Source organism: Tamandua tetradactyla, chromosome 10 (assembly GCF_023851605.1).
Source record: "Tamandua tetradactyla isolate mTamTet1 chromosome 10, mTamTet1.pri, whole genome shotgun sequence".
NCBI lineage: Eukaryota > Metazoa > Chordata > Mammalia > Pilosa > Myrmecophagidae > Tamandua > Tamandua tetradactyla.
The window spans coordinates 47,800,145-47,812,344 of NC_135336.1; the positions used below are offsets into that span (position 1 = coordinate 47,800,145).

General features: G+C 41.2%; 1 protein-coding gene across 2 annotated transcripts in view; it reads right to left on the reverse strand.

Annotated features, from left to right (window-relative positions):
• The window catches only part of NIT2 (nitrilase family member 2), a 28,803-nt gene extending 25,767 nt beyond the window's left edge, over nt 1-3,036 (reverse strand). For both annotated transcript variants that reach the window (XR_013158560.1, XM_077118597.1), the window contains exons 1-2: nt 2,927-3,036; nt 266-384 (exon numbers count right to left, since the gene is read on the reverse strand). Coding sequence is in view for 1 of the 2 variants with exons in the window: in XM_077118597.1 (XP_076974712.1) it covers nt 266-384; nt 2,927-2,933 (126 nt within the window). In the remaining variant the exon portion in view is untranslated. The remainder of the gene's footprint in view (nt 1-265; nt 385-2,926) is intronic.
• Nucleotides 3,037-12,200: the final 9,164 nt, after the last annotated feature.

Sequence of the window (12,200 nt, forward strand, 5' to 3'; positions counted from 1 at the left end):
TTTAACTTTAGATAAGTCTCTCAACCTACTAGAATTTTAGTTTCTGCATCAGAGTAGATCCTTCTAAAGTTAAAGACCTGTAACCATGTTGGCACATCCTATTACAAAGATCCTTTCTACGGTCATCTTCCAGACAAACATGGAACAATCCTAGGATCCCCGGGACGTGGCTGGACCTCAAGACACAAGCGGACAACCAGGGACAGCAAACACTATTCTGCTGGGTCTACAATTCCCAGAAAGGGATGGTTTCCCTCATACTTACCGGCAGAGAAACTATTTTGGCTCCCTGTGTTGCAGCTTTGCGGATAAGGCCACAAGCTCGAGTGAGGTTATCTGATTTAACCGAAGAAACTTGAAGCTGAATGAGGGCCAAACGGAAAACTGAGAACAAAGATAAAAAAACAGCTGTCAGAAGATCCAATTGCTGGGTTCAGACAGAGTGGTAGGCTTTGACCCCCACCCACCCTCAGTTTTGTACCCCTGGGGACAACTGGCAATGTCCGGAAACATTTTTGATTGTTCTAACTGGGGATGCATCAAATGGATAGAGGCCACAGATGCTGTTAAATATCCTATAATGCTTAGTGCAGCCCTCCCCCACTCCACCTCAACAAAGAATGATCCGATCCAAAATGTCAATAATGCTAAGTTGAGAAACTCAGAGACAGAATGACATCTACAGGCAAAGCCTCATGCCAGACACAAGAATCTGAAATGAAGATGGTAGGGCCGGCTTCTTATGTAGTATGAAGAATGAAACAAGAACATGACTTGAATACTGATTCTATTTTTTACTAATCGATCTTAGCTCTCCCACCCGCCCTTGATCCAGAAAGTGGGCACACCCCAGAACAGAAGTTGCAATCCCTAGGAAACGGTCCACCCACCACGAAGTGGAGCAGCAAGTATGTAAGAATGAGGAGGTGCCTGTTTTAAGGTTCCACAACCCTGGGACATGGTGCATTGGTCAGGCAGCTGGACCAGCAGCTGGCAGGAGCCAGTTGGGCAGCTGGTGGGCTGCACTGATACAGAGTCACTGGTGGGTGGTATGGGGGGGAGTAGATACCTGTGAAGATCTGTACTCAACCCATGAACATCCCTGTGCCCAAGGGAGCACAACATTCAATAGCAAATAAAAATAACATGATGACAGGCTGAGAGAGAAACTGAGGGAGGAAAAACTGACAGCCATTTTTTTCTGCTTTCTGAGCAGGGCTTCCAAATTTTCATTGCGAACTTGGCTCTGCAAATTATGGAGCTAGCTAGGCCAACAAGATCTGAATTTCAGCCTTGGGATAAGGAGGTTGGGACCTTCTCCACTTATTCATTTTTTCAGGTAGTAGTTATACTCCGCATTTGCTAATCCTATGTTCTTTAGAGCTTTCTTTTAGCTCTTAGAATGGACACCTTTTATTGGTTAATAATTTTCACATTAAAACTTTCTTGTTCATATTACTGGTGTGGTTTCTGCGCCCTGCCTGGACCCTGCCTGGACCCTGCCTGATACACAGTTCCTGTTCATGATCTGATGGGAAAGCTGCAATGCCCTGCCCGTTCCAAGGTGACAGTAACACCTCTAAGGAGATGTGTAAAAGGACTTCTGTATCCCAATTCTGAACATTCAGCCAACCTGCACTGCTCTGGCAGTTTGAAATGGAAAATAAAGAACACTTCCACATATTTTATCTCGCGGGAGCCTCACAAAACCTGGGTAAAGGCAGTTTATATACATTTTATAGGTCAGGAAGCTGAGGTCCAGAAAAATTAAATGACTTGTTGACAGCCCATGGGAAGCTACTAGCTGAGCCAAGTCTATAATTTAGGTTCCCAGTCAAGAGCACTCCAATGCTTCATGTAAAGAAATCTGGCATACACAGTTTGAAATGCAAGTTATTACATAACTTGTAATACCTAACCCCAAAGCTCAATGTCCAGAAGTAGAAACATCTCCAGTTTTCTGGTTAGGAGAGAAGGGCAAAGGAGATAAAATGTGGGGCAAATTATCCAGTCCCTTTACCACACAGCCCAAATCAAAGAAAGCAGGTGCTTCTTTTTCACATTATAGGGCTCAAAACAAATAATTAGAGCTTACATCTTTGCAAAACCCAAACGCAAAAATCAATCTAAGATGAAAAAGACTGAAAGAAATCCCCGCTGGCTAGCCTGGCTTCTAATGCAAAACCCAACAGCTTCCAAGAATCCCATATGGCAGCACAATTACCTGAAGACTTTACAGTAAGTGCAAAGTCCCAGACCTGCTCCCAGGGTCTCTGCTTCTTTACGTTGGGTGTAGAGTGCGAAACGTGCATGTTTTTAAAAATAAATTTCAAATCACTTATAACTGTGCAAAATACATAGTGTTATTCTTTCCATATTCCACCCTCACCTGTTTTTTTCCTTTTTATTTTTTTTGTATAGTATAACATATATACAAAGCAAAGAAATAAAAAAACAATAGCTTTCAAAGCACTGTTCAACAAGTAGTTACAGGACAGATCCCAGAAACCTGTATTTTTAACGAGCAACTCTCTCGCGCAGGTGATTCTGAACAGGTGGCCCCTGCACGCACCTAGAAACACTGCCTTATGGGATGTAGGAGCAACCCAGCGTGGAGAAGGGCGCTGGCCCTTCTGGCTCAGAGGCGGCGGACCTGGTGCTCCCACCGCCCGGCCGGCGCTCTCGGAAGGCTGGAACCCTCGACGGCTCCGGGGAGCCCTCCCTCCTCCACCCTGTTCTCGCCTTGCTCGCCCGCCGGGACAGCCTTCCCCACCCCAACCCCGGCCCGACCCCAAATTCCGCGGCACCCGACTGAGGAAAGGCCTCGAGGGGCAACGGGCACTGGCGGCGAGAGCCTCCTCAAGCGCGGTACCCGAAGCCTCCCACGACCAAGGCTCGCGCCACAGATCCAGTGAGCGCCACTCACCAGCCATGGCTCTCTCGGGAAGCACCTAAAGCCGCGAACGAGCTGAGATGTTTCCAGGCCCGCGGCGGCAGCGCGAGGGGCGGGACAAAGCCGGAAGGCGGCGGGGGCGGGCGGGGGCGGGACCCTGGGCGGCACCACGTGACCAAAGCTCCCTGCTTGCCCTGCTTCTGTCAGTGCAGGAGACCTCCATTCCTGTGTGGTTCGAATACCTATCCATCGCCTGCTATTTGCGTTAGGGTGAACCAACGGGAAACGATTTATGATACCACAGTCCGGATAAAGGAATGTCCTAAAAGGCAAAGGGGCCAAGAGGCGAAGTCCAAGGCGGGGTGATGCAAATACGCTGGAAAACCGGACTCAGGCTAGTTTGTAGCGTTTGCCAGCTTTGCAAAGAACTGAGTTTCTTACTCCTTAGATCGCACCTTTTGGATTGGGTTTTCTGAACAAGTCCTGTGACAAAGAGGATGGACCTTTCTATCCTGGTTGGTTAGGCCTGAAAGGCGACAGTGAGAAGTGACCGCAAGGCTACTGTGTTATGGAGGAGGGGAAAATATCCTCAACCACAAATCATTCCACTAATATGCTGAAATGTTTGATAATGTTATAAGGATGTTTGCATTTGGATTTGTTATTCAGATTGCTTTTCAATTCCTGTGTCTTGTTTTTGTGCTTTGTCAAGTTTTGATACCAAAAATCATAAGATGAATTTAAAAGCTTGCTTTGTTTCCTTAACACTCTGGAATAGTTTATATTGTATTGAGATGGATCCTGGTCTTAAGAAGAACAATATAAAAACATATTGGGGGTAATTATGGACATTTGTATATATACTGGATATTTGATATTTTTATGACTTATTCTTTTGTGTGTGTGATAATAGTATTATGATTTTGTCAGGCAATGTCCTTATGCAAAAATATTTATGAGTGAAGTGTTAAAATGTCTGACTTGAAATTGTAACACATACAAAAGTATGTGTTTATATAAAAAGATAACACAAATAAGAAAAATGTTGATTAATTATTAAATCTAGGAGAATCTAGATAAATGGATATATAGTTATTCATAGAACTAAACTTTCAATTTTAAAACTTTCATAATAAAAGGTTGGGGGAAATACATAGCAATTGTGATTTGTTTGGGTTTTTTTCAGCTTTAACGGAATTATCTGGATCTGTAAAGCATGAAGATCTTTTGTGCTTTTAATTTTTGCTATATTTATTGGCCTTTTGAGGTTTCAGGGTCAATGTTGGCCACTTGTTTGTAAAAACTCTTCCATTTCACCTAGATTTGCAAATGTTCTTCTCAAGTGTCTTGGAGCAACTAGAAGGAAGAATGAAAAATTGTGGAACTGTAACCCATAACAAATTTTAAAATCTTTTCTATAACTACTTGTTAAAATGTATTTGGAAATTAATTGCTTTTTGTATATATGTCACATTTCACAATTAGGAAAAAAAAAAGCCCATGGTTGGGGCCTGTATTAGCTAGGGTTCTCTGAAAAAACAGAATCAGCTGGAGATATCTGTAAATATAAAATTTATAAGTGTCTCACGTAACCATGGGAATGTGGAGTCCAAGGTCTCTCGGGCAGGCCACGAGCTGGCAGCTCCAATGAAGGTCTTCAGTGAACTCTTAGGAGAAGTTGGCTGTCTAAAGCAGGAAGAGTGATCTCTCTTCTGAATGTTCCTTAAAAGCCATATGGTGATTAGATTAAGTATCACCCATTGCAGAGCACACTCCCCTTAGCTGACTGCAAATGCAATTAGCTGTGGATGCAGCCAAAGTGATCATGATTTAAGTCCATGAAATGTCATCATAGCATCAGACAGGGCAGCACTTGCCTGACCAGACAACCAGGCACCACCACTTGGCCAAGCTGACATATGAACCTGATCGTGACAGTCCATCCCTTGTCAATTTGGCAGCTATACATATCACCTTAAGCCATACTTAATCTCTAAATAGAAAACAATAATACACACATTTTTTTCCTCACCTAACAATACTCAACTGTCCCATGTACAACCGGAAACTCATTAAACCTCTCCAGATTAGGGTGCAAGTCCTTGGGTAATATTCACTCTTAAACTTGACATCTTATAACTTAAATACTATAACATGGGCAAAACAGCTTACAACATATGATAAAGGGGATAAAATAAAGAAAATAAAGACACTTGATTTATGTATAAATACATAGGTACTAATCACAAAACAAGGAAGAAATATCGTACCATTACAGTCCTGGTTCTGCAACTGATCATGTGGTCATAGTTCTTATTATCACTCCCTTCTTCCACTACATTGCATGTTCTCTTTACCCTCAGCAAGCACTTCAGCTGGCCATGATTCTTTGCCTGGTGGGGTGACTCAAAATTCATTCTAGAGCCATTGGTAGTCCTGCCTGGATGGGGTTGTTGCAGTTTCCCATTGATTTTAATCACAGGACATGGTAGTAATAAAAGACGCCCTAGGAGATCTTCCTCACCTAACAATACTCAACTGTCCTGCCTACAACCAGAAATGCATTAAATCTCTCCAGAACAGGGTGCAAACAACTTAAAAGAGATACCCTAGGGAATCTCCTATATTCCAGGAAAACTCTCCTTACCTCCATTGGGTAGTTGTAGTCCTATTTCCCCCTGATAGTCAGGGTCATTCACCCAGCCAGTGATGTATTCCTCTTATTGGCTTGTTGATCCAGGGACATGAGTATCCCAAAGCTGCCAAATGGCACTCTTAGATTCCAGGTCAATGGAATTGCTGTTTCTCCTGATGGAAGCACTCCTACTTCTGGAACTAAAACCTGTAGACCAACAGAGTTCAAGGCCATAGGGACAGGAAGCAAAAATTTTCCTAATGAATCACTAGGGGTAATAGTGAGTTGTGCCACTCCCACTTTTCAGAGCCCCACTCCTTTCCAATCAACCCCCCTCACTTTAACAGCAGACACCATGCAAGGTTGAGATTTCAGTTTATGTTGTAAAGTTGCTACCGTAACAATGAGAATCTGGGTCTGATTTTCAGGGATCTCAAGTCTTCAGCTACAGGAAATAATATTTTTCTTCAGGGCACTCACAGAAACTTTTACATCTGTCATACAGAGTGTAAGCTTTTCATTTGAAGCCTTCAGCTCATCCCTTTCCCTCATCAATGTATACGGCATATCTAACAACAACTAGCCAACATCTCTATGCTTCTTAATTCCACAAAACTCTGTAAAAGTGTCAAAAACGTTATCACCCAGAGCCTGGCTTCATAAAAGTGAACAATTAGCAGAATCAGATGGTGATTATTTTTGACTATCTCTTTTGCCAGCTCACCCCATGGATTGGCAGTGTCATTATGATTACAGGAAACAGAGTCAATAGTGCCTTTGAGTCTACTCAGAATAGAAAAGCAATCATAAAAAAACCATTTTTAAGATTCTGTTTCTTAAGAACCACTCCCAGTACCAAGCTGTCTATGGCTCTGTAGAGAAACAGAATCAGCAAGAGATACTGTAAATATAAAATTTATAAAAGCATCTCATGTAACCATGGGGATGTAGAATCCAAGGTCTGTAGGGAAGGCCATGAGTTGGCAGCTCCAATGAAGGTCCTCAACAAAATATCAGGAGAGGCTGGCTGACTGAAGCAGGAAGAGTGATTTTCTCTTAGAATCCCCCTTAAAAGCCTTCCAGTGTTTAGATGGTGTGATTCCCCCAGTGGTGTGACTCCCCTTATTAGATGGTATGATGCTGCCAATGTGATCATGATTTAAGTCCATGAAACATCCTCATAGCAACAGACAGGCCAGCAGTTGCCTGATGGGACACCACCACATGACCAAGTTGACACATGAACCTGACCATGACAGGGCCCAACTGACAGTATTCTTGAAAATCCTAGGGAGTGTCCTGGGCTCTACCTAAATCTCTAAAAAATTTTTCTTAGTAAATTTATTTTTTCAGAAACTTGAGGCCTCCAGATTGATCTAGGCCAGATAAGTCCTGAAATCTAGAGGTACCACTGTCTCTGAGAAAAACAACGAGGTTCATTCCTCTACCCCAGAATGTCAACACCACTTTTCAACATGAAGAAGTTAAAATGGTCATTGCCCAGACAGCCCTGAAGATTGATACAAAGATCAAATGAGAATGAGGGAGGTGTAACTGAGAAATTAGGTTTTAACAAATGACTGTGACTACTAACTCATTATAGATATTTCTTTTTAATGTCTTGTGTTTTAGAATAGCCAGAAGGAAATACCTGAACACGTTGCACTTTAATCCAGTAGTTTTGATCTTTGATGATGATGTATAACAATACTGAAAAAAAAAGTTAGTTGCCTGTGTTTGTATGGATCTGTTTCTGGAGGTTTTGTTCTGTTACTGATAATACATCTATCTCTGACAATACCACATTGTCTTAGTTAACCCACCTCTATTGTAAGTCTTAAAATTGGATAGAGTGCAATAAAAGGGAGGGGTAAAGGGTATGTCATGTTTGGGGACTTATTTTTTCTTTTTATTTCTTTTTCTGGAGTAATGCAAATGTCCTAAAAATGATCATGGTGATGAATGCACAACTATGTGATGAAACTGTGAACCACTGATTGTATGCTTTGGATGGATTGTATGATGTGTGACTATATCTCAATAAATTCACATTTAAAAAAACCAAGCCTGTGAGGTACTGTTTTCCCTCCATTGTGTACAGGAAGCTGCTTGCTTGGACAACAGGGGTTAGTTCTAGAGAAGGGAAACACAATGAAAATGAAAACCACTTTTTTTTGAACTTCTCTTCATAATTTTCTGGACATTATGGAAAAGCTGTTCATTGGATTCTAGTGCTGGCTCTGCCATGATTTAGATGGTAATAACTTGGGTAAATCTCCCCAGCCTCAGCATCTTTTCATTCCCTGAACATGGATTTAGAGGCAAGGAAAGGAGAAAGAGGCTGAAGAACTGAGTTTGTGTGGTCCTCCTACCACCACCTTCTGCCCCCTCAGCTGCTGCAGCTCTGCCTTCTTGTTTACATGTTCCCTTTCATCTGCTTGAAAAGAAGCAATAAATCAAAACTATTAGACTAAATGGATCTCTAAAGCCATCTCTAAAGCTAAAAATCTGGTGTTCCTTTTCGGTCTCCTATCCCCATTGCTGCCCATGTCTTACAGTTCTTTTGTTGTTGTTGTTGTTTTGACTACTGAATAGGGAACATTGATAATACTTTAGTCTCCAGTGTCATGGAGCAGCTAGAAGGAAAAACCCAAAATTGTGGAACTCTGATTTCTGTTCTGTAACCACCTATTGTGGTGTACTTTGAGATTCATTGCTTTTTTGCATATATGTTATATTTTGCAATGAAAAAATAAATTAAAAAATAAAATAACTGTGAGGGTAGAGGTTTTTTTAATTGAAATATATTATATATTCACATACCATGTAATCATTCACATACTATGTAATCATCCAAAGTGTGCAATCAATGGTTCACAATATCATCATATAGCTGTTCATTTGTCATCACAATTGACTTTTTTCTTTTTTATGAAAAATAACATATACACAAAAAAGCAATAAATTTCAAAGCAAATCACAACAATTAGTTGTAGAGCAGATTTCAGAGTTTGGTATGGGTTACAATTCCACAATTTTAAGGTTTTACTTCTAGCTGCTCTAAGATACAGGAGACTAAAAGAAATACCAATACAATGATTCAGCAATCATACTTGTTAAACCTACCTTCTCTGTATAACTCCACTATTACCTTTGATCTTTTTCCCACTCTTTAGCAGTATTTGGGCTATGCCTATTCTACATTTTTCATATTGGAAAGGGCTGTCGATAATATGGGCTATGGGGATGGAACTAGATGGTGTTCTGGAGAGGCTGGCTCCTCTGCATTTCATCTGGCCCAGGGACCCATCTGAAGGTTGTCAGTTTTGGAGAGTTACCCTGGTGCATGAAACCTTTGTAGAATCTTATATAATGCCCTAGGTGTCATGTCTTAAAAGTTCTAATGATCATTTCCAGGCTTATAATTGTCAGCTTTCTATTTTTACCCCAGAGGAGCTGTCCCAACATCTCTAACTGCTTATATGCCCTCTGTATTTACATGTCTTGATATCAGCTCAAATTCAATTTGTCTGAAGCTAAATATGTCATCTTCAAAAGAGTTCCTCCTCCAAACTTTCCTGTTTTACTCACAGGAACCACTATTTATGGCCCAGTTTTGCAATTCTCTCTGCTCCCCACCCCCCTCACCCAAACCTAAGTCATTTCTATTTCTTCCATGTCTTTTAGACCCCACCTCTGGTTAGTGACAAGGCCTTTCTTACTCATGGGAAATGTTCCTTGCAACTGCTTCCTTTTCTGTTCCTACTGTCACCATCCATGGTTATACCTTCCTCAACTTGGAGGGGGATAGAAGGTGGACTGTGACAGGCACATCATAGCTGGTTTCCATTCTGTCATCATCTCATCCTCTAATCCATCCTTCTAGGTATCAGATAAATTGAGAATGAGGTAGATATGCAAATAAACAATAGCAGTCAGAGATGAGTGGCTGAATTTTAGGAGAAAAGATAATCATTTTGCACAGAAAAAAAATCAGGAACTCTTGAGTGGATGAGGTCCTAAAAGGAGAGTTTGAGAATACAGAAAGCAAAATCTCAAACTTGGGAATTATATTGGGTTTAGAGATTTGCACAGGGAGGATTCCAAAAGGTGTGTGTGTGTGTGTGTGAATATTTACATGTGTACGTAAATACATACAGTTGTTCCTAAATTTATGTTACAGTTGTCCACAAATCTGAAGACTTGTTTTCTAAACTTTGCTCTATCACTGATTGGCATGGAAATTTGGGTAAGTTACTAAACTTGGGAATTGTAACTTAATATACCCATATTTTAGTTTATTAAAGCTGCAGGAATGAAATACACCAAAAATGGAATGGCTTTTAAAAAGGGAATTTATTAAGTTGCAAGTTTATAGTTCAAAGGTCATAAAAATGTCCAAATTAAGTCATCCAGAGAAAGATAACTTAATTCCAAAGAAAGGGCTGATGAAGTTCAGGGTTTCTCTCTCATCTGGGAAGGCACATGCGATGTCTGCTAGCTTTCTCTCCTAGATTTTTCAATGGCTTCCCAAGGGGTGTTTACTTTCATCTTCAAAGATCTCTGGTAGTGTAGGACCTTTCAGCACTAAAGCTTTTTCCCAAAATAGATCTCTCTTAAAGGGCTGCAGTAAGTGACCTAACCTTGAGTGGATGGAGACACATCTCCATGGAAACCACCTCATCAAAAGTTACCAACCATAATTGGGTGGGTCACATCTCTATGGACGCAATAAAAAAGATCCCATTGAGCAATACTGAATGAGGATTAAAGAACATGGCTTTTCTGGGGCACACAACAGTTTCAAACTGGCATATTCCACCCTCTAGGCCCCCAAAAGACATGTTCTTTCCAAATGCAAAATACACTAATTCCATCACAATATCACTAATCCTTAAACCATTTTAGTAACACTACAAATGCAATACAAAGTAAGAAAGAGTACAAAATATCATCAAAGTCAGCTACAGGCATGGTCAGTCCTAAGGCAAAATTCTCCTCTGGCAGTGGATTTGTAAATCTCAGAACAAGTGTCTGCTGCCAATACACAAAGGAGGGGCAGTCAAAGGATACATATACCCATTTCCATAGGGAGAAATGGAAAGGAACACAGGGGTCACTGGACTCAAACAATTCTGAAAACCCGCAAGGAAAATTCCATTAGATCTCAAATGGAGCTTTAGAAGGCATTAATCCCACCCTCCCCAAGGGTTTTAGAAAACGTTAGTCCCACCCATTCCAAGGGTTTATGCAGAAGCCTTGTTCTCTCCAAATGTAACCTTGGGGGACACTGGGGAAATCCCCTTTCTCTCAGATCCCCTCTCCAAACATCAGGACAGCACCTGGGGTCTCGGCTATCTCTGGGGAATATGCTCAATACCCTAAGAACAATGTGGTGGCAGCAAGGCTCTCCTCAATCTCCAAGGAAAGTGATCCACTCTCTCCAAGGCTTGAGGTGGCACAACTCTTCTAGAGCATAGAGGTGGAAGGCCCACCTCTACTTTCCAGGCAAACTCACCCTCTCCAAATTCTTGGGTGGGTCTACTCTTCAGCCCAAGGTTTCTTGCCTTCAGACCTTAGCTTCCATGATCCTGCCTTTGAAGTTATTTTTTCTTCAATTTGTCCCTATCCTGTCCCATTTAGTCCAGACTGGCAGTGCTTCTATTTATATAGATCCCACAACACTCTTGTTGGATTCCTATGTACTATGAAGGGATCATAACCATCAGACAATTTTCCACAAATCCTTCCTGGATAACTCCATCTCTATTCCTTGCTTTCTCTGAAATGGCTAACTGGATTCATTTTTGGTTAAATACTTATGTGGAGCCCTATTTTGGGGGTCTCCCTCTCTGGAAGCCCAGAACTTTCCAGACCATCAATTTCTAATTTCTTTGTACCCTAGAGTTCAGCTCTCAGCTTAAGTCTTTCTTATCGCATTTCACTATAAGCTATAAGGAGAAACTAGGCCATACTTTCCACATTTAATTTGGAAATCTCTTCTCCTAAATATCCAAGTTCATGGCCTTTAAAATCTGCCTTCCATCAAAAACCAGTAGTCAATTTTGCTAATTTTTCTTCCATTTTAAAACAAGGATCACCTTCTTTCCAGTTTGCTATAATGTATACATGATTTCCGTCTAAGCTTATATCAGAAGTGTTTTTAGAGTCCACATTTCTACCAATAGTCTCTTCAAAGCATTACAGGCCTTCTCAATCAAGGGCCTCAGAACTCTTGCAGAATCTTCCCCTTATCCATTTAAAAGCCATTCTAGTATGTTTGGGGCGATTTGCAAACCACAGCACCCCACTGCTGTACCAAAATCTGTTTTAGTTTGTGAATGCTACTGGAAAGCAATATGCCAGAAACAGAATTACTTTTAAAAAGAAAATTTATTAGATTGCAAGTTTACAGTTCTAAGGCCATGAAAATGTCCAAATTAAGGCACCAACAAGAAGTTACCTTCACTCAAGAAAGGCTGGTACCATCTGAAACACCTCTCAACTGGGAAGGCATGTGGCTGACATCTGCTGAGGTCTCTGGTTTCTGGACACCTTTTTCAGATGGGAAGACACATGGCAATGTTTGCTAGTTTTCTCTCCTTTTTTCATAAGGCTTCCCAAGGGGCTTTTTCCTTCTGCATCTCCAAACATCTATGGTTGTGTGGGCTC